The sequence below is a fragment of the Orbicella faveolata genome, unplaced genomic scaffold (genome assembly GCF_042242905.1).
Source record: "Orbicella faveolata isolate gen_17 unplaced genomic scaffold, um_ofav_v1 contig_26, whole genome shotgun sequence".
NCBI classification, from domain to species: Eukaryota; Metazoa; Cnidaria; class Anthozoa; order Scleractinia; family Merulinidae; genus Orbicella; species Orbicella faveolata.
The window spans coordinates 7670279-7697521 of record NW_028301554.1 but is presented as its reverse complement, the minus strand read 5'-3'; the positions used below and the strand labels follow the sequence as shown (position 1 = coordinate 7697521).

Genomic DNA, 27243 nt, shown 5'->3' with positions numbered 1-27243 from the left:
CTTGTAAATCGTGTGTACTCAGGTTTGCAAAATGTGTCAATTGTTTTCTTGGCAGAGAAGCCAATTACAGTTGGCTGGGGAAAGAAAGAAACCCAGTTTCATGGCTCAGTAGGCAAACCAACAGCTGCTAATGTGCAAGAAGTCGTAAGTAGTACATAACATACAGTACATGTATATATGTAGGTATCACACCCTTCCCTGGACTTTCTTTTAAATTTACAAGATGTTGTGAGAAATTGGATTTAATGATTTCTGTATTTTCCTTGTCAAGCTCATTTGACTCCTTTGGGTATGGACAAAATATAACTCTCCTACAAGTAATTACATGATGTTGTTATTTGCAACACTTTGGGATGCTTCTTGAACTTGTTGTACACAGTAGATACATTCATGTATGTACATATGTAGTACGGGTTTATTGAATGGCATCCCACAGAGGTCTGTATCGGGGTGTTATTAGTTGGGTTTTCATTTTTTCTACAAGTTTTTGTTACTCAATACAGAACAAACAGGCTAGTTCAATAATAAAAGTATTTATTGAAAATGGCTCTTTCAAAAATCAATCTGTTCTCAAGAAACCTGTGCGGTGATGTTTAGAATCTGTTTCACCGTTTTTCAGGTCACTTTCCTGAAAGCTAAAAAAACTCATTCAACTTGTCCACAAAATATGAAGGAGAAGAAATTTCTACTTAGCAAAACTCTGTTTTCTTTTCAGTAGTGTTTTGTTTTGTAGTAATTGTTAAAAACTAATTTGGGAGACGTTCTGACCTCTAATTGGTGTGTATTGAAAGATATGATGTACTTTGGATTGGCTTCTCAAGTAGTAGTATTCTTTTCATTGTAGACCAGTACATCACTAGAACAATTTATATGCCTGCAAGCAACAAAGACAACAAAAACCTGATTCTAAGGCTAGATGTCTGGTTACAATGTAGGACATAGTCATATAAATTATTAAACTGTATAATGTTGTTTTAAACTCTGAAGTTTTTTCTTGAACTGAGGAATGATTAAACTTATACAGTGTATCTTATCACAGATTGCAAGACCTGCAGCTAGCTGGGATGACAAGGTGCCAAGGATAAGTTGGCGTGGTGATGGACAGTTTTTTGTTGTTAGTACAATCCATCCTCAAACTGGTATGTCAATATCTTTAGGCCTCATTATTAATTAATGACTGCTTTGGAAAACCTAAACAAGATCTTGAAAGGTCTTCAAAAAAGGCATCAATATCCTGAAAGATACAGTACGTACAGTTATTACAGATATGTATGTCTACTGTAAGACTGTTTATGAATGATGAGGATGATACAAAAATCTCAGCAAAGATCTTTGCTGTGTTCATCTGAGTCAACTAAGAATTGAAATAACACCCTGGCTGTTAAAATGTTTTGTATTTACTCTTTCCTCTCTTTTCTTGCATTTCAATATAATCCTAGCATTAGTTCAGTTGGTGTTGAACTGGAACTGCAATGGGCGACAAAAGTGTTGAGACTTTGGCAGTAAAATTTGTTTTCAAGCATCTGGGAACAATTTCCCCCTTCACCCCAAACGATGTTGATTTTTCTATTTCGTAGACTGCACAGACCACAGCACCTAAACAACATTGAATTGGGGGACCGAGATTATCAGAGAATTAACGATAGATGCAAATAAAATAGAATGAGTGGTGGTAAAGCGTGATTTTGTTAAAATGTCTCAACTACTTTTGTTGCCCGTTGTAGTTTACAACTGAGGCTAATGCACTGGGAGTCTTTTCAAATGTAAATGACAGTAATCTCTTTTTAATGATACTCCTCCGCAGCCTCAACTGCGAGCTGCTTCAAGGGCATACGATTAGCTTAACCATAAATTGCCCTCTTCCATTTCTTCCTAGTGTAATTGTTTCAAATTGTAAGTTGTAATTGAACATGATTTGGTAGAATATAGATCAAATAAAATAAAAATAAATTAAAATATGTTTTTAGGTGCACGAACATTGCGAGTGTGGAGCAGAGAAGGGGTGCTCAGTTCTACCAGTGAAAATGTTGATGGCTTGGAGCAGGCTTTGTTCTGGAAGTAAGGGCAAAGCTTGAGAGGTTATGTTCACTTTCTATTGTATTCTTGTGTTATTCATGTACTGTACTTAAATTTTCCTTCTTTTTTCTTACTTTTTTTTAGGCCATCTGGTAGCTTAATAGCTTCAACCCAACGTAAGCCACACAGACATGAAGTGATTTTCTTTGAGAGGAATGGGCTCAGACATGGAGAGTTTATACTGCCCTTTGGCAAGATGGAAACAAGAGTAACTATCCACTGTTTTCAACACATGGCTCACAGAATATGCCCACCTTTAAAGAGGCACTATCAATTATCACAAGCTTTGCTTTGTAAATTCAAAACCAAAAGACATATTTTAATTGAAAAAAGTCTAACAATAAATGCACATTAAATGCACTGGAGCTATAAAAGTTGTGAGGACAGTAGGTGGGAGCCCAGGAGAATAGGGGTGGGAGGGGTTCAGGAGGCAGGTGAGGAAGGAACAGGAAGCAGGAGTTCTAAGAGGGCAGGAAGCCAGAGAGAACTACATTTACAAAATGCAAATTTTGGTCATTTATAAAATTAAAATGCATCATTTATGATACTTTCAAAAACAAGAAGCCGAGATACTATTTGACTTGTGTTTAAAAAACCTTGTGCTTGGGTTAAAAAGCAAGCAATTGTGCAGCTACATGTGCATGATAAGGATGTGTTTTGAGTCTGCTATTAGGGAGCTTTTAAAAAGAAACCACAACGGTGACAGCAAGGACAACGTCAATCTAAAAATGATTTTATAATTTAGCTATGAATCTCACGGTGTCCTAAAGTCATTTACTTTGTTTATCACTGTCAAGGTTATCAAGAAACTGAATCCAGGACGCATCAATAAATTTGAAATAAAAATTTAAGAAATTAGCTACAGTGGTTCATGTTCTCCAGACTATGCAGAAGTTGGTCATTTCATGTTGTTGTATTGCAAGGGACGGCAAAGAAATGTACCAAGAATCATAATTTACATCCACAGCCATTCTGCGCATTAAACCTTTTGTTTAGCGATGTTGCTGTTGCCATTGCAGTCGTGGTTTCCTTAAGCTCCATATTTACAGGGGATGGGAGCAGGACAGTTAAGGATGGGAGTTGGGAACTGAAGGTACAGGAAGTCGGAGAGCAGGGTATGGGAAGTGTTAATCTTTGGGTATTTTGATGTGTAGGTGGTGGAAGTGGCATGGAATAGCGATTCATATGTGCTAGCTGTGTGGGCGGAAGAGTTACCAAGCCAAGAGATACCACAGTCGCAAGAATTTCTTCCAAAGTCTTATGGTATGTGTTGTCAATAAATTCATTAGACTTCACTCAAAACCATACCTTATTTGCAGCTTACCAGGCGTAATGTAAGGTCCAGCTCACATCATCTTATGGAGACCTTACACACCGAAGAGTATTTATTTAACACATTAAATTTAGTCATCATTGTATTAGACTGAGTGGAGTGCAATTTAGGTGAAAATCAGTGAGGTTTTTTTGAGTGATGTCAAAATGAACCCAAACCAGGTACAATTTAAAGAAAACAGAAAAATGTATTTTAATCCCCGAAACGACTTCCATGTACATTACTGTATAGGTAGAAATATCATTGCTAAGCTCATTAAAATTTGAAAAATACGACTCTTACATATGCATGTGTTTCTTTCTACAATCCCTGCATACTACCCTGTTAATGTCGCAAGTATAAACATGTCTGAGGTAATGAAATTTTTAGGTTGTGTATTTCATCCAAAAATATCTATTTTATTTGTGATTTAAATCTGCAGTAGAATGGTAGTGCTTGGTTTAATATGTTCTTTGCTTGTGCTTGTTCGATCTTGTTGTAGTTCAGTTGTGGTCTGTTAACAACTACCACTGGTATCTCAAGCAACAGATGGAATTCCCAGCATCGCTGAAAAACAGAGTGGCATGTTTCATTTGGGATCCTGAAGTCCCCTTGAGGCTCCACATTATGACAAGAGGTGGGTAAAATGTCATAATGTATTACAGTATTTTAAGGTACATGTAGTTTTTCTGTGTACAAAAGGCTCCATGTGCCACAAGGAGGATATGTAACAGCTTTGTGTGTAAACATTTGCTCCGTACAGAGATTTTGTTTTGCAATCCCCCCTAGACTTTTGAGTTCCCTAAATCAGAGATGGCTCTCAGTTGCTCGCAATATGTCTACACAGTAAGGAGAGATCCTTGTGTATGTTAGACATAATTGTACATTTACTTTCACCCAATTAAAATTCAGTGGTTATACAACATAATTTTTACAGGAGGTCATTACTTCTACTATGAATGGTTTTGGAGCACAGTTCACAGTGAAGGGATTAGTGAGTCCAACATGTCTACAGTTGCAGTAATAGATGGAGGTATGCTTTTGCGGTGTATCTATGTAATAACAGTACTCCTTTTTGTGACTTCCCATCATCATGTAGGTGAGAGGATTTGATCGTCCTGTAGTTTGACACTTCATTGTGATCAGAAATTCTCTTCCTCTTTATATACCTTTAAGCTATTAATTTATTTACATGTAGCTGCAGTTTTACTTGTGGGACTTGCGTAACAGCTTTTCTGTGTGGGAGTATTGTCACACAGGTACAGTGTACAGTACTGCTCAAAGTTGACAGTCACGTGCAGTGTACATGTGCATCCCAGTTCTCAAGTCAGGAAACTTGATTCTCAATTTTTGAAAATGTTGAGAATCAAGTCTAGGTCTTGAGACCAAAGTTTTGCATTTTGAATCTTGAAATAATTATAATGAGCTTGTTGATTGATTGACCTCAGTAATTTATAGTTTAAAAATGTAATGAACTGCAGTGAATAACTACATAATTATATACTTGATAGTAATCTCTCAAATGAATCCAAATGTATGACCGGATTATTTTGTAAAATGTTCCCCCTTTTTATCTAGCTAAGTTGCTGCTAACTCCAATGAAGCATATGGTTGTGCCTCCACCAATGTCAGCACATGCTGTAGAGCTGCCGTCACCTGCCTCTTGTGTCAGTTTTTCTCCCGCAGCCTGCTGTGGTGACATAGCAGTTTTGCTGTCCAGTGGAAGAATAGCATTGTTCAAATTGCTGGCAGAGAATGGCATCAAGGAAGAGTTTAAGCCACCTGGGAAGCCACCAAAACTTGTTGGTATTTACAGGTACAGTGAATTAGAGATCCTTGTAAACTCAAAGAACCATAGGCTATGTTTACACATTTTGCCCGAACGTGGTGTGTAAGTATGATTCTTGCTGGGCACTAAATAAATGTGAACACCTTTTTTCTGAGTACTCACACCAAAATTTAGGCAGAGTGTCCATGTCCAGGTACAAGGTCTTGACCTTGTATTCGGGCACCAAATGGTACTTGGGTGCTTGGACTATCCAGTGTCTGAATCGAATACAACATTATTTTGTCAGTGCCAGTGCCCAGGCACCAGTGTTTGGGCACCAAGTGTGAACACAGCCTTAGATCCTGGAACATAGTACTGAAAACGTGCTTGTCACAATAACAATATGCCTTTTCTGTTAGAAAGTGGCAAAATGGAAGAGGCAGTTGTTTAATTCTAGAATAATTTTTCCTCATCCTTGTACCTGTTACATACCCAGCTACTACTTAGCCTACAGAGAAGCAATACAGTACATGTCAATGGTGGATCCAGACCTCTCTATAAGGTTGGGATTCACATATTTTTCCAACCCTTGGGGCCTTAAACAGGGTGCAAAGAAAACCCTTTTCAGGCTTTCCTTTGGGCAAGCTGTAATTCATGTGTACTAACCCAAAAGTCATTCTTACTAGCCCCAGAAAATTCATCCTTACAGTACTTCTTTAATTTAAGTTTCCTTGAAAAATTTCTGAGGAAATTTCAATTGCCCTTCAGGTAAGTGAAGGATAGAAACCACCAGCCTGACTGCCAAATATGACACCCGACCGGCTATCGGACATGACCTTTTTTTGTACCCTGCTTAAATTAAGGTGGGGGCGTAAACAAATTTTTCGCCCTCTCATTTAAGTCACTTTACCAATAAAGGGATAGAGGGAGATCCCTTTCAAAAACCACTATTGTCGTCCACTTTACTCAATGCAAAGAAATAGCTGATTTTCCAGGTTGCTTTTAGCAAAGTTAGAGTACTGTTGTGTGCTCACTTAAAATCCGTTTCCAAGTAGCCTACTTTCGTCTCCGCTCATAAAGGTACAAAAATTGGACAAGTGATGGATAAAATACACCAACCTAACAGACTAGTCTTCTAGTCCTGGGCCTGGTTGTTCAAATTAAAGGCCAGATGATGCTATCTGCCTTTCCCTAGTGGCATGTAACTCGCCATACACAAACCAACCTGTCCTCTTTTTGCATACTTTAATCTCCCAGAGCATCTAACAAATTTGATGCTAAAACACACCATGAATTTTTATAGAAATAGCACGTTCACTGTCCATGGTTAAAACATGGTGTCTAGAAAAGTATGGTTTGTGACTGGGATATCTTTCAGTAAGTGAAATGTGAGCCATTGTCTTATCCAAATGAACAGTGCTCTCAAAATTCAGCTTTGAATGCTAAGGATAGCATTATCCACTCTTTGAACAACCTTGGTCTGCTTCATCAGAATGGACCCTCTTTCCACGCCCTGGCCTTTATGGTCCAACCCATTTTAATTAACATCATTCTTGTCGCTTTTTATGTACATAACAGCATAGACACCACGGATCATCCATCAGTCTGGACAGGCCCCTTAAGTTGGCATCAGTTGATCTGGTGGAGGCAGAACACCCTTATTGCAGTTGGGTGGGACACCATGACTCAGAGAGACATTCTTTGTGAAATCAAAATTTTGACAGAAAATGATAACAGCAGAATTGTCATCAGGTTTGAGTTACCATTTCTATTTCCATTGATCTTTTCTGGACCACTTCTTTTTGCTCTTGATTGATTGAATGAAAGGTGAAAACTGAATTGGCAATGTCCCAGTTGATTATCAAGAGTTCTCTTTCCCAACTTCCATGTTATAGTGTATGTTGCAAGATGCCACCTAATGTACATATAAATTGATTAAAACAATCCTACAGAGCCATGCGCGGAGTCCCAGGGGCAGTTAGCCTTTGTATTAGAACACACGAAATGGATTGTGGATCTATTCTCTGCCGATTAGGCAGGAATAATATAAAGATGTTTTTCTGCCCAATAATTCGCAGAGCTGTTACAATTTGGTGCGGTAAGACTCTGTCCCCAGGGGCTCCTTGCTTACTCTCCAACATTTCTTCGCCAAGTTTTCACCTGTCACTTTGACTTTCTCTCGCCTCCTGTAACTGCCCCTGGGTCTCCTAAGATGCTACAGAGCCAACTAGAACAAGGATTTTGAGGAATACATTCAGGATTATGCACAAGGATCGAAGTGGATTACACTTGAACAAATTTGGCTTCATGAAAGGATGTTAATAAAAAAAAATAATAATAATAATCTATGATATACAAATCAACTTCCATCCCTGCTGTGCTGCCCAGGGCTCTCACTTTGAAGGCAGTGAACAAATTAAAAATGTGAGCAGGAACTGGAAACGAGGCTCTGAACCTCCCTCGTGTTTCTCTCGCTCATTTGTATTTTTTCTGTACTCACTTCATTTACATGTACATAGTTTATTTGGTGCAAGCTGAGCACCCAGAACAGACTTACTCTGGTCAGATGTACGACTCAGTGCTCCTTTTCTTTGCTACTCAGGCACAAAACAGAAACAGACCAGCCAGTACTTCGCTTGTGTCTCAGCCGTCACTCTGAATCTGTAGTTGTGGAACTCCTGGATGGAAACTTATTAAGATACACCTCAGGTATTTAATACAGCACATGAAATGTTTAATCCTTGTGTAGCAGCCTTTGAAATCTGTCATCATCGCATCTTTTATTAAATAGGCTCTATTAAGTTTTAGTAGAATTCTACTTGTATACCAATACAAATACTGCAATCTGATTGGCTGAGCTCTCATACACTATCAACCACTACTGTGCAGTGGCTGGAGTTCGTCTACAAAATGGCGGCGTTTTCTTGTTTTTCTGAAGGTTTTTTTTTGATGATTTAAAAATGTTACTGGAGAATCTACTTCCAGAGAAGACATGCCCTAGGCCATATCAACTATCACCTTTAAGTATAAATCTGTTAGAGTTTTTTTTTTTTTTGTTAATGCCGTTTTTATTATTGGCTAGGCTAACCACTATCATATCTGTTTTAGTATGAATCTACTAGCGTTCTATCACGAATGCCGTTCTCTGATTGGCTACGCTACCCACTATCTATTCGGTGATAGATAGTGAGTAGCATAGCAGTGTGTTCTTGTCAACAAAATGAAAGCCGCTTCTTGGCATTTTCGAAGTGTCTGTGAAGAGGATTTAGATAAAGTTTTGAACGACTAATAGCTTTAGCCTAAAACAATTAGATTATTCGCTCTCGATTTCTATCCGTGATACATGTAGTTGACTCAGGCTGCGTCCTCGTCAACTATCACGCGATAGAAATCTCGAGCTCGTAATCTAATTGTTTATTAGTATCACCCAACTAGTGGACTAATGCAAATCCTGCATTTTGATTGGCTACGCTATTAGAGGACTATTAGTAATAGTCCTCGAGTAGCGAAATTGGCGCAATCGAGCGTGACGTTTTCTTTCGTTTTATTCCCAAATAAATATTTCTTCAACTTGCATTTGCTAACTTTATTATTGCCTTTTCTGTCCGACTAGTTGGGTGATACTAAAACAATTAGACCCTTCGCCCTCAAGGGCCACAGGTCTATAGCCCATTCGGCTTCGCCTCATGGGCTATTGACCCGTAGCCCTTGCGGGCTGCGGGTCTAATTGTTAATTAGACAGTGAGTAGCCTAGCCTGTTGTAGATAGTGATTGGTTTGCGGTTGTAAACAAAATGGCGGCTGCTTCTTCGCCTTTGTAAAGATGATTTAGGTAAAGTTTGAACAACTAGTAGATTTATACTTTAACAGGTAGATTATTCATTCACGATTTCTTTGAGTGATAGAAATCTCACGCTCATAATCAAGAGATTATCAAGGTAAGAGAGTGAGTCCCCCATATAAGCCTTAAACCCAAGGTAATCCCTCTTAAGTTATTTTTAGACATTGTACCCAGTTCTTCCGAGGATTTTACTCGCGCGATGCGTGGACAGTCCAAGCGACTTTCTCGAAACTACCTGAGACGAAATGGCGGGGAAATTTAGTGAAAATTCATTTTATATGTTTTGATTTTCAAAAGACGTTTCATAGCAGAGATGTTTTTTGCGCTCTCCGCCACGTTTTTGTTCGGCAGGGCCTTCGTTTGATTTGCGCTCATTTGGTTGTTCATTACTTTGCCATTTATTCTGTTTTAGGGAGTTCAATAAGCAATTTTTAAAATTCTTTTTCGAATTTCGGCGCTGTCTTACATATTCTCTTTGCGATATTTCTGACAGTATAGACAAACTGAATGAATTTAAATTCTCGCGAGACTCGTAAGTTGAATATAAAGTCGTTTATTAATCGACGTTGTCTTTAGCGTTGTTGCCGTTATTGCTTAAACTGCCTTTTGCTGCTTGGGTGGCGAGCGTCTGTCTGCACTTGCGACCATCTGTTTTTTCAGTTACGTTGTGTTCGGAAGTTTGTTTGCTTTGCACTCGTTTGTCTACTCATTTCTCTGCCGTTCATTCAGTTGTTATTGCTTGTGCAGGGGACATCTGTCTCTTATTTAAACTCCTATTAAAGTTTCGAAACTGTGACATAGCGAGGGCCGGCGCTCCATTGCTTGTAATTCAGATTAAAATATCAAAGAAGACATCCCCACAGCGTTGGAGATTTTCCTTCGCTTTGAAACGAAACGAAAAGAAACTAAACATAAACAAATCCTCCATGAAAACAGTGATACACGCAACGCGCGAGTAACATCCGTGGAAGAACTGGGTATCATGTCTAAAAATAACTTAAGAGGGATTACCTTGGGTATAAGGCCTATATGGGGGATTCTCTCTCTTACCTTGATAATCTCTTGCTCATAATCTAATAGTTAAATAGAACACTCGAGCTCACATTCTAATGGTTTAATAGAAGTGCGGCTTTTAGATCACGCTTTCTCACAGGGTTTTTATTATTCCTTCTAGATACAAACCAAGCTACTTTCTCTCCATGGACATCTAGTCGTGGAGGCGAAGTTTCCCTCCCTCAGCCCTGCCAGTGTTTGAAGACAGCTTTAGTGGGAAATGAGGTTTGTACTCATTTCTGTTGGAGGTATAAAACGCTATGTTCGCCCCTTTTCATGTTCACTACGTTACAAAACGGAAAAAGTGCCTCATTGAATAATATTTTATTGATGCTTGCGTGACGTTGGGGTATAACTTTATTTACGGTTTGGCTTCGGATTGCGTGTGTTGTGGTGTGAAAGAGGCCAAGAAGAACGCGCTATTTAATTTCTGAAATCTTCCAGACATTTCTAGTAGCTGGCAAATTTATATCTCTTCCTTCTTGCCAGGGAAGACTTGTCTGAAACTCTTTTATTATCAAGATAGGCGGAATTTTCAAGACATAAACAAAAGATAGACAACAGAAATTGTACTTCACTTTGGAAAGTGAAACCACGAAACGGTTGGCGAGGGACTTTCCCAACACTGTCATGTTTCGTCACGTAAGCACCAGCCGTTTTAAACTTGAGACCTTTTGTAATTACTAATTAAGGACGTTTCAAGGATAATTCAGCAATATTCAAAGACTCGATTCTAGGCACTTTTGAAATTACTTTTTAGTTCCCGGAAAATTTCTATCTGTTCCCTCTTCCCGGGTAAAACATGTCTGAACTTCACTTTTCCCGGTAAGGGTCCTGACGAAATGTCGCAGCATTCACACCCGAGAACTATTACCGTTCTTTTTAAGCAGAAAGCAATTTGTTTTTAACCACCTGGTCATGGCTGTAATTTATTACAGACTGAATATTACAGTTCATTACTGATCTATTTTTCTTGCGTCAGTCACCGCAAAATGTAGAGCGAATACTTCTTTCTCCTAAGATCAAGATGTAAGGCATAATTCACATATGCGTTGTCATAAATGTAGCTTTGTGTTTACGTAATATATAAATCTACATTCAAAATATAGCCTATCATCTTGGTTACCCAACCAATCTCGTCCCCAAGGCCACGTGTTGTTCTTGGCACGAGAAGAGGCTGGCCAATAAGGTGTCCGCAGCGTTTTTATCCTTCCTTAGAAAAAATTAAGGAAAACGTTGCTGAGCACGTCTGTTTTTGCATTTTTCATTTGAAAAGTAAAGTAAGTCACACGTATTGTTTTTGTTATTTATAGGAAGTTGTGATAGGCCTTACAGAGCACTCAAGATTATATGTTAATGACAAAGAGGTAGGATTCTTTTTTTACTTTCGTTATGAAGTAACATTGGGCGTGTCTTAGGTTTACTAAATTATAGCATAGCTTTTAACAGGGCTGCCAGAGGTCAGGAAATGGTCGGGAAAAAAATTCTTCAAGGTCAGAGAATAGTCAGGATGTTAAAATTTGAGTCATTAGAAATTGACATTTGGAAGATTAAAATAATTTAGCACGACTGATTTAATACCATTGAAGACTGGAAGAAACATTTGGGATTAACACTAACCTCAACGATGCTTTTTTTTCCTAAATGAAGAGGTACACTTTTTTAAAACTTATCAGTCTTAATGAAGGGGCAGAATGGACAGCTGTAAGGGGAGGTTAGAAGCCGCTACTGCATCTGACATTTTGTATTTGTGTGGTCAGGGAAATTATATTTTATCAAGGAAATGTCAGTGAATATATGTTGCAACCATGTTCCAACTAAAATCATGTTTTTTCCCCTTTTTTTGCTATTCAGGTGTCTTCAAATTGTACTTCCTTTGCAGTACATGACGAATTCCTTCTTTTAACGACGCATGCGCACACGCTGCGTTGTATCAGCCTCTTACCAACTACTCGAGGTGAGTCCCAGTCCTTACGACATTATGAAACTCTACTTTTACAGCTCATTATAGAACGTCAACGTCAACAAAGCCAGCTTTTAGGTACAAAAGCCAAAATTTAAGGTGTCTCGATACAGTTTTTTCTGGACCATACCAAGCATTTTCAATCAGCTTTTTAACAGCCTTGCCTTTATCGAATCGATTTAACAAATCGAATGTGGTTTAGCGTTGTATATACTCTTATCGACAACGATATGCGTCATCACAGTGCTCAGAATTTGTTGTGGACTCACTCGGCTGCGCCTCATGAATCCACAACATTTTGACCTCTTTGATGACGCATATCGTTGTCGATAAGAGTACAGACAACGCTAAACCACATTCGATTTTTTTTTTACCGCAATATCAACGTCAAAGAAAATGATTTTTGTCAGAGTGTGACCAAGAGCATGGCACATTGACGCGAGCAGCGTTGTCTGGACTCTTATCGACAATGGCAAATTGGCCAATCAGATTGCGAGATTAGTAGCAATTGTGGTAAAAAATGTATTTCTCATGGCAGTTGGTATTCCCAAACTTTAATCCATTTCCAATTAATGGGGTAATTTTCATATCGTTCCGATTAAGGGAAGACGGGTGAAAAGCTGATTGAAAGTGCGTGATGTGATACAGAAAAAAAATTGTATCAAGACACCTTAATTACATGGATAAAATAAAACCGTTAGTTAAGTATGTTGATCAATGCACGTGATGTTACTTGTTTGACTAATAATTCGTTTTTCCTCTAGGCTTACCAGTTTTAGTTGAGAACAAACCACACCCGTTAGATGAAAATATAAGACGTGTCGAGAGAGGGTCTCGAATTGTCGTGGCTGTTACACAAGATACGAAAATCGTACTACAGGTGAACAATTTATAAAAATTTCACCACTATCGTGAGCAAAACTTGGAAAAGTCAAAACTTAAAAGACATAGTTTTGTTGATCGAAACCTTCAAATAATCATGTTTTGCTGAAAATTACTACTGAAATGAACTTATTGCAGTGAAGCTATAAAATGGTGGTTAAATGAGGTATTGCTAAAAATAATTGCAATTTGCACTCCCTTCACCAATGCACGTTGTATCTTTATCTCGAGGCTGTACGAGTATTTTGTGCTCGATCGAAGGCACTTAATCATAATTTTAGCATGGCTTTGACCACAACCCTTGAAACAATATTGTGGCATTCATTGCCTGTGGCAAATAGTTTGAGCACTGAACGACATTTTCAAGAGAATTTTTGGCTGAAAAACATTGTGAGCTCTAAATTATACGTAATAGTTCTTTCTCATTTTTCCTTGGGTTTTAGTAGTTTAGATGCTCAAATCATGGCATTAAAGACACCTTCCAAATTTCTTTGGAAGATGATTTCAAAAACGCTTTACGAAACCTTATGTCATTGAGAACCCACTGTAGAAACCATTATGAATCAAGATTAACAGACGGTTGCCATGACCATTTTGCTAAAATTAGCAATCGATGACACGTTTAACTGTTGTTGTTTTTGTTTTTGTTGTCAGATGCCTCGTGGGAATTTAGAGACTATTCATCCCCGATCTCTGGTGTTGTCCTATTTGCAAAAATGTTTAGATGGGTGAGTTAGCTCGATAAAAAATTGATTTCTATTTCGAAGATAACCTCAACAAAACGTCTCAAAGCCACGCCACGGTTGGTTTTGATTTCACTTCGAGTGGTTTAAAACAGCGCAGGCCAGCTTTGAGGGCACCTTGTGACAAGCAACAGATTCTACCACGGTTTTTGACGCCATCTTAGTTGAGGGACAGTATAGTAACTATGGGAGAAGTGAAGAATCTTATGTCTAACAATTCATGGCAAATTCGAATTCCAAAATGTTTGTGAATTACAAACTAAAGATGGGGGGTTAAAGGAGCTCAGTGATCAAATTTGAGGGCTGTAACGTCCCTAGAAAAACAGTAACTCAGGCTCCGTCCGGTCCGCACTACGGAGAAATTTGTAAACGGCAATTTTACTCTGATGTTTTTTTCCGTCCACGCTACTCCGGAGAAATTTGAAAACACAACAATTACCGGTCATTTTGGATTTGTGTTTGAGAAAAACTCGAGCAGGGAAATCACGTGATTATCGTAACGTCATCGTTTTCAAAAAGCTCCGTTTTCAAAATGTTTTCCGATCTGTCCTCACCAAAACGCAAAGCCGGCGTTTTCAAATTCCTCGGGTTTGAAGAATGTTTAATTTCGAAAAGCTCCGTTTTCAAATTTCTCCGGCGTAGTGTGGACAAGGCCTAAGGTTTTCATTGTTATATTGACTGCAAATGCCACGGTTCTTGGGAAAATCTAGAAACATTTGTGTGGAAAATTTAAAATGCGAGTCCTCACCTCGCAGCACAGCTGTTTCCTTCAAATTTGAGTCGATAATATCTTCTACTATAGATCATTACCTTGACAATCATAAGAACTTCAGAACGTTTATCATCCTCAAATTGTTGGGCATAGAACTTCCAACTTTTCGTTAAGATTACAGTAAATTTTCTTTGTTTGGCCCTTCACCAAGATGGCGCCAGAAACCGTGGAGGGGTCCACTGAAAAGCGCTTTACTTAGACAAAGAACATTGTAATTTACTTTTATTATCGTTTCAGTTTCCTGCTTTCAGTGCGCCAGTATTTTTCTCTTGTGTGATTCTTTGTTGCGCTCTTCTTGATTTCAGTTTAAATTATCGAGATGCCTTTTTAGCCATGCGACGGCATCGGATCAACCTTAATTTAATACACGACCATAACTCTAAGGTGAGCATTCTTGTAAATAATACACAGAACTGAACGTAAATATACACTGGACAGCTCGGTAGTAAAGCCTTGATTTATTTTATATATTACATTTATAGAAGGAGAACTTTTCAGAGTCTCTATTATTTCTATTTTCTTCCACAACGTGTTCAATCCCAGCCCCGAATATGTTCGTTTGAACGTTTGTTTGTTCGTTCGTTCGTTCGTTCGTTCGTTCGTTCGTTCGTTCGTTCGTTCGTTTGTTCGTTCGTTCGTTCGTTCGTTCGTTTGTTCGTTCGTTTGTTCGTTCGTTCGTTTGCTCGTTTGCTCGTCTGTTCGTTTGCTCGTTTGCTCGTTTGCTCGTTTGCTCGTTTGCTCGTTTGCTCGTTTGCTCGTTTGCTCGTTTGCTCGTTTGCTCGTTTGCTCGTTTGCTCGTTTGCTCGTTTGCTCGTTTGCTCGTTTGCTCGTTTGCTCGTTTGCTCGTTTGCTCGTATGGTCGTTTGCTCGTTTGCTCGTTTGCTCGTTTGCTCGTTTACTCGTTTGCTCGTTTGCTCGTTTGTCCTTTGTTCCCTCCTTCTTTCTTTCCTTCGTTCATCTACAGCCACTCTTAAACACTTATCGTTCGTTTGGCTCAGCTGGTGTACGTACACTCTTGGTCCGGTCTTTCGGTGACACGCGCTCTTTCATAATTCCCAAGTTTGTATTTTGTCAATATTCTCATTTAACGCATTTGTGTTTGTAGCTCTTCCTGGATAACCTGGAGTCATTCATAAACCAAGTGGAATCTGTTAACTTCATCAATCTCTTCCTTACAGATCTCAAGTATGTACTTTTGTCTCCTTACTAGGCAAAACCATAAAAGTCTCTCCCAACGTGTTTAACAGTGTCTACATGACATAACCAAGAGATTTTTCAGTTGAAGTTTTCAGCCTGTTGTGATAAACGAGACCACTTTTTGCGTTTGATTTGAGCTCTAATGTACAGTCGTGCTAAAAGTAGCGAGCACTCTTGACTTATTGTCTGGTGTTTGTTTGTTTTTTCTTTGTTTGTTGTTGACAATTGCGAATGCAATGTTACCCCACTCGGCAGTGCATGATGTTACAAAGCGGAAAGCAGAGACCGTGTTATAAAATCATTTGAAGTGTATACGTTTGAGTGTTAGCCCTTGAGGGAAAATGGGGGACCACACGACATAAAGGAATGAACTGTGACCTCGGTGGGAATCGAACCCACGACCCCTGGATTAGATTACTACTGACTCTACTGACTGAGCTACAAGGCCAGGCGTGAGCAGGTGGTTAGTAATTATGGTGGTAGTTCTTGGCAAGGTAGATATTAAGGGTACAATGTTACGTTACTTTGTTTGTTTGTTTTCCTTTTTAAAGAGAGGATGACGTGACTGTCACGATGTATGCTGATTATTACTCAGAACCGAGACAATCGTGAGTCATTTTTGTAATATTATGTTAGCCGCGCACATGAAAAAAAAAAAAAAAAAATGAAGGACCCGTCCATATTACGCCGGAGAAATTTGAAAACGCAGCTTTCTTTGTACGGTTAGGCCTACCGTCCACACGAATCCGTCACGAAAACGGAGCTTTAGCGAGAACGCTCTTCAAACCGGAGGAATTTGAAAACGCCGGGTTCGCGTTTCAGTGTGGACGGAAAACACTTTGAAAAACGGAGCTTCGAAAACGATGAAGCGATAATCATGTGATTTCCCGCCCGAGGTTTCCTCAAACACAAATCTAAAATGACCGGCGATTGTTGCCTTTTTAGATTCCTCTGCTGTAGTCTAGACTGAAAACATTTCTTCAGCGTCGTGTTGACGGGGCTTTAATTCGCTTAATCTTTGCCCGAGGGCGATCTTTGAACGATGTAAGTCGCGAAAAGTTGTCCTTTCCAACAAGGAGCCCAACAGGCCGGGGATATTTTCTTGGAAAAGACTAATAGAAAGTCTACAAAAATATTGCGAGAACCCCTTAAGAAATCAATAGTTATATTCAGTATTCTCTAGTAAGCATCTTGCGAAGTCTGCTACAATGTGTGTACTGTTTTTGTTCTGGACTGAGGTAGTCTCCCTTTCAACAGATCAGCGGTATCTGCTACAGACAGCAGTAAAGTTGATCGAGTTTGTGAAGCCTTGCGAACCGCGTTAGAAGCTGCTGGCCATAACAAGTAAGTTTGAGTTGCTAGTTTTAGGCTTGTCGCGAATGTCAACCCTTACCAAAAAAAAAATACTTATACGCGTTGCTCATGCCCACAGGGTGAAACGAAATAGGTCCGTTGCAATCTCGTTCCCAGAGTCTTCGTTCCCGTCGACCAGCGGTCGGAAAGCGAGAGCTCTGGGAGTAACAATTTTGAAATAACCGAATTCTGCCCATCCGGTTTCACTGAGCAGTCTGCTTCTATGGCGCACGCCTGAAATGGTTGCTCCCAGAGCTCTCGTTTTCCAACCGCTGGTCAAGGGGAACGAAGACTCTGGGAACGAGATTGGGTCCGTTGGGGAGTTTCTTCTCTTGTAAATCTTACTATGTGCTTAAACTTCTTAATTTTTCTTCTTATAATATATACCATGACTTCTTACCATGGCTGGAAATGAAGACATACATAAGGAGTTTAGTGCAGACCAGTGTATGGGGAACCTGGTCAAGTTTATTTTTTATTTGTCTGTCAGCTCTCTATCATTGCTGCACAGATTTCGAAAACTAGTTGAGCGTTGAGTGTTTGTTTTTTCGGCAGATATCTTCTTTCCATCTTAACCACTTACGTGAAGAAGAATGACCCAGCGCTAGAGAAAGTTTTGACCATCATAAAGGATTTGAAAGGTGTGTACATTGCGCTCACCTCGCACCAATGTGGTCCGGGTTCGATTCCGGCCCGGTGCCATATGTGGGTTGGTGGAGTCTGCTGTTGGTTCTTGCCTTGCTCCGAGGGTTTTTCTCCGGGTTCTCTGGTTTTCCTTCCTCCACAAAAACCAACAATTTGATTCCAATTCGACCAGGATAGAGGACCTTCGTGAAAACCAGCAAAGGCTGATGTGGCTTCCTCTCTAAATATTGTAATTTATTATTTATTTATTTATTTGTCTTACTAAAGTCTGTGGATTAGTCCTCAGTGTTTGACTAACCATTCCAAATGAAAGCTATTGAGCAGTACTTTCATGTGGTTCTGTTTATTATGCTGTACAAGGTGGTTCTAACTTTCAAGTCTGTACATGAAACCCTAGTGTGTGACCATTCAAATGAAAGCTATTGAACAGTACTTTCATGTGGTACTGTTTATTATGCTGTACAAGACAATTTTGACCGTGTTTAGTCTTTGAATAAAAACATTGTGTTTGAACATTGAAATGTCGAGAATTACATTTTAAATCTGTTCTTTGACTGGAACATACATGCCGGCAACGATCAACTTTCCCTTTTCTCTATTTTACAGCGAATCCTTTAAACACAACTGAACCTGGATCTGTTACGTCAGAGGAAGCCCTTAAATACGTTCTCTTTTTGGTAGATGTCAATCAAATGTATGACGTAGCGTTAGGAATGTACGATTTTGAGTTGGTGCTCATGGTCGCTGAAAAATCACAAAAGGTGAGATGAAAATAGCTTCTGTTTCCGGGTTTTTGTGCGCCTTAGGCCCCGTCAGTCCTCACTATGCCAGAGAAATTTGAAAACGGCGTCAAGTTTTCACTCTGAAAACGCATTAAATGTTTTTCGTCCACACTACGCCGGAGAAACTTGGAAACGCAACGGTCAACGGTCATTTTGGATTTGTGTTCGAGGGAGACTCGGCCAGGAAAATCACGTGATTGTCGTGATGTCATCGTTTTGAAAAGCTCCGTTTTCAAAATGTTTTCCGTCCACGCTAAAACGCAAAGCCGGCGTTTTCAATTTCCTCCGGTTTAAAGAGCTTTTTCGAAAGCTCCGTTTTCATGACGGATTAGTGTGGACGGTAGGCCTAACCGTGGAAATAAAGCTGCGTTTTCAAATTCCTCCGCTGTAGTGTGGACGGGGCCTCAGCTGACGCTGATTTACTAGGTCACGGAAATCAAAGTCTTCAGTTAACTTCCTTATTTTCTCAGGATCCAAAGGAATATCTGCCATTTCTAAACAACCTACGGAAAATGGAGACGAATTTCCAGCGATACTCCATAGACAAGTACCTGAAACGTTATAGCAAAGCTATTCAACACCTGAGTTTATGCAGTAAGTTGAAAAATCCTTAGTGATTTAGAATGAGAATGATGTGAACTGCGAAAATACAATTGAAGTAAAGATGTGATCATCATATTTGTAATCGTAATTTGAGCAGTTGCAAATTATGCCCCGGCCGAAAAACCGATTAACTCCATATAATAGCCTGCCCCCAATGTAGGTAGAGCATTGTAGCGCTAACGCAGAGGCCATGGGTTCGATTCCCGTTGAAGCCCTCAAATTTTCGGTATTTCTTCAATGATGTTAGAGTTACGTCCTGAAGGATTAGTTGGGGTTTTAGTGGGGAAGACGTTTTTAGTTAATGTTACTCTTAACGTTGTTACTTTGCACGTTGGTTTTTAAGTACTCTGTAATTTCATCGAAAAAATAACGTGTTACTGTAAAATGGCAAGTTCGTGATATGAGGATCGTTTTATTTTATTTTAATTAATTTTTTTATTTTTTCAGGCCCTGAACATTTCGAAGAGCTTGTTTCAATTGTGAAAGAAAACTGTTTATTCAAAGAGGCGCTGAAGCTCTACACACAATCCAGTGAACAGCACAGAGTATGTTAAACATCAGCAATTGGCTGTCTGGTTGGACATGGATTTACGACTGTCATTTACTACTGTCTGACTGACTGTCCACTGACTCAAGCGGAGTAGACTGCCAATGAACGTTACCACGAACTGACCGACCAAAACCCCACACACCCACTGACAAAAGTCCAAGTGGGTGAAACCTCACCCACCCACCCATCCAGCGGCTAACAGACTGTCGACTGACTGTAACTGTCTGTCTGTCTGTCCTCAGGAGCTGTCAATTGCCTATGGCGAGCACCTTGTTTCAAACAAGGGATACGAGGAAGCTGGTTTAGGTATTATTAACTAACGTTTCTCTGTTTTAAGCAGTCAAGAATATCTTGACCCTTCTTAAATATTTGTCCTCTTACAAAAAATAAGATTTTTCCCGCTTTACAGTATTTACCCGTTGTGGAGCCCACGAACAAGCGTTGTCCTCATTCCAGAAGAGCGGAAACTGGAGACAAGTGTTTTGTATGGCTTCTCTCCTGCATTACACAGGCGAACAAGTGATTTCATTGGCTAGAACTGTGGCAGGTACGACAGTCACTTTACACTCCCCGACATTGTGAATGAGAAACGTTTTCAGTCAGGGAAGTGTCTTAGTCGTTACTGAATTGTAAACCTGACAGTTACAGCACAGTTCTTATTTTTGATCACTTGTTTGTTTTGGGTCAAACGAAGAAGTGATTCCAGTTTTCACGGCAACTGTTTCTTCTTTATGTTGTTTTTGAATCTGGTCTGTTGTACATTTAGAGGCTTTTAGTGACCTAATTTCTTGCGGTTTAATTTGTTTGTTTGCCATAATGCAGGTTATTTGCAAGAACACAAGCGTCCTCTTGAAGCCTCTAGGGTCTTGGAAGAATACGCCAAGGTACGAAAACTAATGACGTTTGATGTTGACAAATCTTTCATACATCGGATTGTTTGCTTTGCTGTCAATCTGTCGATGGTTCAAATCATCAGTGGGAATAAAAGGGGTCTCTCGTCGTACGATTAAATCATCCCCCCTCTAAGGAGCTCTGGCACCGTAAAACTCATGCAGCCGCTCTGATTTTGTGTTTTTCGTGCGTGAAAATTCTTAGCCAATCAGAGACACTATACGAATGGCTGTAACGTTTCGTCTCTCTTGTTATGGATTTGAGCATGTTAAGACCTGCGGCGTATCAAGTAATTACAAGACGCGTAACTGTACGCTAAGCGCTTTTGTGAAAACTGGTTTCTCAGTTAGAGCTTTAGATGGTCTATTGTTTTGTAGGACCCCGAGGAGGCGATAGCTGTTCTTATAGACGGAATGCAGTGGGAAGAAGCGTTGAGATTGGTGAGTGAAGTATCCGATGTCATTTGTCTGTCAGGATGCACGCGTATTTGCACGTGCGGCACACACATTAGTAGACTTATAACTGAGCGTGAAATGACCAAGTTTTATTCTATACATTTAATGTAGGACACAAGCCACCGCTGTAAATTTTGCATATTTCTTCTTTGAGATGACCATTATTTTCACAGGCCAACACCTATCTGTTGTTTTGACAGATGTATAAACACGAGCGCACAGATATTGTGGAGACGCATCTGAGGGGCGCGTTAGAGGAAGGTTTGTAATATAACGGACAAAATATTTAACAAAGATCACTGAAAGATTAGACGTTGGGTGCAATGCATTCCATTCTGATGTCGTAGCACTACAGTGATTCATGAAACGTCTCTGATTGGCTGTTCCTTGCGCGAGAGAGATAGTAACCAAGCAACGCTCAATCAGATATCTCTGAATTGACTCTCAGTCATCAAGGCTTTACGAGAATTGAACCTCGCGAAACTTTAATCATCAGAAAACAAGGACAATTTTCCTGTTTGGCAGAACAAACTATTGTCGAATCAGCATAGCATCTAATAATCATTTTCCTTGCAGTTCTAACCAGTCTTTCTTTTAAGGTTTTGCCGAACAATATCTGGAAACCTCGCTAGGGCATAAGTCAAGGTCGCACCTAGTAAAAGGCAAACCAGGGCACTTCCCTCAGTCATTTAGCTTTTGTTTGTTTGTTTTTGTTGTTTAGAGCCATCATAAACACCCTAAATACCTAAGGGGAAAATTTAACCATGGACATTACCTCAGTCATAATTTTTTCATGACATTAAAAAACGTTTGTATACGAACCAAGGGGCCTATCATCCGGAGTTTATCCCGGTTTCTGTAGCATGAAGCGACTAGGAGTATTTTTACACCCCCCTGGATGGGATGCTAGTCCATCGCAGGGTTACCTCCAGCATTAAATTCGCCGCTGCGCATTGTACTCCTGGGTGAAAAGAGGCGCTGTGAGAGTTAAGTGTCTTGCCCAAGAACACAACACAATGTCCCCGGCCAGGGCTTGAACCCAGGCCGCTCGATCCGGAGACAAGCACACTAACCATGAGGCCACCGCGCCTCCACATTTTGATTGACATTGCCTCAGTCGTAATTCTTTTCTGGCTACAGCGACGATAGTGCGACGATAAATGATCTTTCTTGCAGCATTCAGCAATAACATGAGCTCGATAGAAGATCAGAAAGGATTATATGATAAATATACCAAGCGGCTTCAAGTTGTCAGGGATATAAAAGAGCGCCAAAATGTAGAGTTTCAAGGTATGTGATTGTGTCACTCGTGAACTGTATTGTTTAATATTCGTTGGCAAATAAGTGTCTTCACTGCAATCCCTTCCTAGAAAGCATGGTGGCTACTTACATTTGAAGTAGCATGGTTTTTATCAAAACAGAGTCAACTTTAGCTTCGCTGCTCTTCAATCGCTTGGTCACCAAGCACGGAACGGTAAAATACGTTATTGCTAATTATAATCCATCTGATATTTTCCCTTACGCGCGATTGGTCTGAACGCATCACGTGACTGAATATGCTCCGGCTAGAACTGGGAAATATCCGAGTGATATTCCTCAATTTTCAGAACTGCGCATGGTGCGAAAAATATTTGAAGGATGATAAACACAATAGCCTCCATTTGCGCGAAAATATGCTCGGAGATTTGTCCTAGGACATTACCTGTTCTTCAAAGCTCACAGTTTTCTTCAAGCTACGCTCTCGGAAAACTGTTTGCTTCTTGGAACAGATAATGCCCGCGGACAAATATCTGGGCATATTTTCGCGCCAAATGGAGGCTATTGTTTGTATATCCTATGATTGCACCTTGTAAATTTGCATTTTATTTCGTTTTTATTTTATTTTTTAACAGAGAGTGGCCTGGCACGAGACGATACAGACCTATACTCCGATACGAGTAGTGTGGGAGACAACTCCGAATATGGAACTAGCACCAGTTCACGTGGGACAAGATCAACCGGGTAGGCACCAGTCTCATCCTATAACAGAGAAATTTTATCTATTTTGCTTACTTACGTTTCTGAGAAAATTAAAATATTTCTTGACAGGAGATCCTCCAAAAATCGTCGTAAAACTGTACGGAAGATGTACAGCCTGAAAGAGGGAAGCAAGTTCGAGGACTTTGCTTTAATGGAGGCACTTTCTGACATCACTCAAGCTGTGAGCAAGTCAACTGGTATGAGCAATGGAATTTCTTTGTCTTCTAAATCCATGTACTTTGTGTAGCCCCGGGGGTATAACCCTGAACTTCCTGCTCGGTTCGACAACTAAATTGTGTTTGTTGAATCCTGTTTGTATTTCTTTTAGATAATGGTTTCTTTGGAGATCATGTGAAGACGAGTTAAGATATCGTAACCTTACTCCTTGTAAAGATTCGTTAGAAACTTCCAAGTCCATCCTGTGTAGAACTTCGGATAGTTTATATTGTGTTAGTCGTATTTCCGTTCTTAGAATGTCTTTGATATCGCTGTGATTCGACTTTCACTTGCTCTAGAAAGGGACACATATCCAAAATGACTGCTGACAAACTTTGCAGGAGTCTTTCAGCCAATACCATCAACTGACCGACTCTTTCAACGGACCAGACTATTCACTTGACTATTCACTTGACTCTGAAGATGACTTCCGCTCAGGTTGTCGAAACATCAGTCACCGACAACAGTTCTTTTCAGAACTACCCTCACCTGGACGATGAACAAGACGAACTACTGGTACTCATTTACATTGTTTGTGAATTGGATTTTCCAAATGTGATTCGATTTGCAGACGATGTAGCAGCATTGCTGAAGATGTTGGTGTTGTTCGATCACGAGGAACAAGCCGCTCTTCTTCAGACCAACTTTCAACAACTTACCACAACGATCGAGACGTCAGTAACCATTATATGGCCTCCTGAGGAAACCTCTAACAACGTGAATAACGTCTCACAGGTTTGTGAAGCTCAGTGATCAAAATCCAATTTCTTCTTAAAACGGCAATACATTTATAAATTAGGAGATGGAGAGATGACAGGGAATGATCAGCTTGGAGATAAGACGTGATGTCCTGCCAAATTCTCTAAACTATCGCTAAAGGAAAGGTATGCTATTCGGTGAGGAGAATTAAAATTCTGACTGTGGTTCAAAATATTTTGAAATACTTTGTCTTATTTGTTTGCCACACAAAAAGTTCCGATATCTAGAATTTCGTCTTTTTGAAGTTGACTAAACCTTTTTTCCCAAAATATTCTCAGTATAATCTGCTTTAGTTGGGAAAGAGTTCAGTGTTCTTGGCGAGTTACAGGAGGTCATTAGTTAGGTTCATATGCGTGCTTGGTAACTATCAGCAGTGTCGCGGACGACGGTGATTTCCGTTTCGTGAACGGTCGATGCCATCATTGGTAGCCAAGCCTTTCAGAATAGACGATACCATATCTGCTTTAGTTTAGGCCTGGGAAAGGTAGAAACTGGTTATAATTTGTGGATGGAGTAAAACGCATTCACAAATGCTTAATTGTTCGTTTTCACGTTGGTTTACTTGCGGTTAGCTTTTATTTGATGGTTGGGCAACTCTATCATTAACATTAAGAAATACACGTTTTCTATTTAAATTTTGCTGAGATTTGGCGGATCAACCTGGTAGTGTAGTGGTATAAGCTAAGAGGGATGTTAGGAAACAGAGGTTCCGGGTTCGATACTGGGTGGTTACTTTCAAATTTTGTTTTTTCTATAATTTAGTAGAGAAAAATTCGCGAAAATGGCATCGGCCGTTTACGAAACGGACAACTGCGCTGACATGCAATGCCATGCCATGCTGTGCCGTGCCGTGCCGTGCCGTGACGTACCGTGACGTGCCGTGACGTGCCGTGACGTGAAGTGAAGTGACCTGCCGTGCCGTGCCGTACCGTACCGTGCCGTGCCGTGCCGTGCCGTGCCGTGCCGTGCCGTGCCGTGCCGTGCCGTGCCGTGCCGTGCCGTGCCGTACTGTGCCATGCTGTGCCTTGCTTTGCTGTGCTGCGCTGCTGTTATGCTGTGTCGTGCTTTATCATTTCATTCCATTCCATCCTAACCAATTTTATTCTAGTTTAGTCTATCCTCTTCTAATCTATTTATCTCATTTTGACGCAGTAAACACATACAAGTAGAAAAATGGCGCGTACTGCCTTGTTTTTTTTCTTATGGCTTTGCATTCTCTCACAGGTTTTGCTCTTGTTATAATCCACATTTCAGGTGATGGGCCCAGGAGCGACTGTTAACAGCATCATTGCAGCTATGAGGAGCGACCAAAGTACTACATCAAATAAAACTAAAGGTGATGTTGTTATTTCGTACTTCCAAGATGTCTTAAATCACGTTTTCTTTATGGAAGTCATCGTTTTATCATAACGAACCTGTCATATCTGTTGGAGTCTTGACAGTTCGTGCACCACATCTGGCCAATCACAGCTGACTCATATAACGTAATGTACCAATCAAGCGCGAAGAAACGAACGCAGCCGTTGCCAAGCGCGAGAAAATTAAGTGAAAAGTGCGGAAAAACGCGACAAAGCCAAGTCACGATTGGTTTTGTTTTGGCTCACGACTGGCTAAAACATGTCTACTTTGATTGGTGACAGCATAAAGCAAGTTTTTCTAAACCGATATTTTTCTATATCTCAATTTTTTTCCTATGTTTTCTGCAGATGAACCAGAAAGACCAAAACCTCCAGATGTTAAGATAGCGATGAACTGGAAACTGGAACAACTCCAGTGACAATGAACAACTTTTTAAGCCACTCGACCAGGTCAAACTCAAAGATTAATCCATCCAATTTACATGGTTTGTGCAAATTGGCTTTTGCACAAGGTGACCTGATAGCATATGCAATTGTTGAGACAACGCTGGCTTCTTCAGGGAGGGGTGAAAAATAGCAGGAACTTGGGAGGCGCAAAAGCACGAGAGACGAAAAAGAATTTCAAGCGGAGAAACGCGAGAGGCAAAAATCCAGCGCGCGAACTGGGGCGTGCGGAAAAGAGCGGGAAAACAAGACTGTCACGCAACGATAATGTTAAGAAGTGTCATTTTAATAGAGGGCCTTTTATGGCAGGCGTGGACTACAACAGATTCAGCACGTAAAGAATGCTGGACCTTACGTTGACGTTGAATGACCGACGTGTTGAAATTCGTTGGTAGTCGTGCAATAAACGTCATTGAATAAATATATCAATATACGAAGACTTTTACCCAGATACATAGTTTTAACGTAAATTAGTAATTTGGAAACTCTTTTGCTTGAGTAACACCATCAGCTTTGGATTGGGTTCTGGCCAAGTTCTTTAATCAGCGGTTGGTCTCCTGGAAACAAGATTGGTATAACTTTGAAAATCATGCCTGATTAGAGTACGGCCGAGAATTTTTGCTCACTAAGAAGTTTCCTGTTTCACCTTGGGGATGTCCACATTGTCTGCTAGTTTACCTGTAAATAAAACTGAGTACCAAAAATAAATTAAATTCCCCTGTTCACTTTGAGACTTGATGTAATCACTCTGACCAATTACAAATTATACAGACAGTCCAATGAACCAATCAAAACCCAAAGAAAACACGTGCAGTCGACAGAAAACGCGGGAAAACGTGTGCGAGCGAGTCGCTATTGGTTTTGGTTTTACGTCTGATTGGATGACAAAGAGGCGCAAGTTTTTTTTCTAGCCAATCGCGTAGCGTGGAATTAAATGCAAAACCAAAGCAAATGCGAATTACTTCCAACAGGGTGCCAACTCTTATCTCTGATGAATTGTTTCTAGTAGCCCTCACCTCGAAGATTACAGATTTTCATCTCGAGTTGTTCCCTCTTATTTCTTGCTAAATTCATTTGCAACTTGTATGAATCTGGAAACATGACAATTTAGTTGGACGCGGTGGATGAAATAAAAATGTTGCTAGAATGTTGAAAATATATAGAGGATATTGCACGGTGGCGAGAAGCTATGAATTTTATGTTCGAGTGGCAAGAACAATATCTCACGAGTGAGCGCAGCGAACGAGAATATCCTCTAGCTATTTATTATATGGCAGTGTCTAGCAAGGACTGGGAACTACCGAATTCACGAATTTGGGTGTGTACTTCTTGGCTGAAATCTAGACCGGAAGTGTTTTGCGGTGAAAAAGTTGCAAACTGAAATGCAAAAATATTGACTATTTTCTTCTAACAATATTTATTTATCGAAGTGCCTAAAAGCCTGATGAGAAAAAAAGTACAGAAGACGAGCAAACTTTGGCAGAATTAAGTTCAGCTCATGGCCGTTCGCAAGCAAAATACTAGTTACCTACAAACCAGTTACATTAAACGAATTAAATTGT

The 27243-nt window shown here is 40.0% G+C and overlaps 1 protein-coding gene across 1 annotated transcript in view; it reads left to right on the top strand.

Annotated features, from left to right (window-relative positions):
* LOC110058857 (elongator complex protein 1-like) overlaps window positions 1–26412 on the top strand; it is a 31617-nt gene extending 5205 nt beyond the window's left edge. The window contains exons 5-38 of the mRNA XM_089295396.1: window positions 56–144; window positions 1040–1139; window positions 1968–2058; window positions 2161–2284; window positions 3231–3339; window positions 3891–4025; window positions 4326–4421; window positions 4967–5204; window positions 6735–6908; window positions 7759–7865; window positions 10171–10274; window positions 11363–11416; window positions 11904–12006; window positions 12777–12892; window positions 13549–13622; window positions 14715–14793; window positions 15515–15594; window positions 16158–16214; window positions 16864–16950; window positions 17515–17600; window positions 18211–18365; window positions 18857–18980; window positions 19437–19534; window positions 19782–19845; window positions 19949–20086; window positions 20362–20423; window positions 20808–20870; window positions 21086–21146; window positions 22062–22175; window positions 22778–22886; window positions 22974–23101; window positions 23692–23855; window positions 25134–25215; window positions 25586–26412. Coding sequence (XP_089151522.1) covers window positions 56–144; window positions 1040–1139; window positions 1968–2058; window positions 2161–2284; window positions 3231–3339; window positions 3891–4025; window positions 4326–4421; window positions 4967–5204; window positions 6735–6908; window positions 7759–7865; window positions 10171–10274; window positions 11363–11416; window positions 11904–12006; window positions 12777–12892; window positions 13549–13622; window positions 14715–14793; window positions 15515–15594; window positions 16158–16214; window positions 16864–16950; window positions 17515–17600; window positions 18211–18365; window positions 18857–18980; window positions 19437–19534; window positions 19782–19845; window positions 19949–20086; window positions 20362–20423; window positions 20808–20870; window positions 21086–21146; window positions 22062–22175; window positions 22778–22886; window positions 22974–23101; window positions 23692–23855; window positions 25134–25215; window positions 25586–25656 — 3536 coding nt within the window. The 3' untranslated portion in view covers window positions 25657–26412. The remainder of the gene's footprint in view (window positions 1–55; window positions 145–1039; window positions 1140–1967; window positions 2059–2160; window positions 2285–3230; window positions 3340–3890; window positions 4026–4325; window positions 4422–4966; window positions 5205–6734; window positions 6909–7758; window positions 7866–10170; window positions 10275–11362; window positions 11417–11903; window positions 12007–12776; window positions 12893–13548; window positions 13623–14714; window positions 14794–15514; window positions 15595–16157; window positions 16215–16863; window positions 16951–17514; window positions 17601–18210; window positions 18366–18856; window positions 18981–19436; window positions 19535–19781; window positions 19846–19948; window positions 20087–20361; window positions 20424–20807; window positions 20871–21085; window positions 21147–22061; window positions 22176–22777; window positions 22887–22973; window positions 23102–23691; window positions 23856–25133; window positions 25216–25585) is intronic.
* Window positions 26413–27243: the final 831 nt, after the last annotated feature.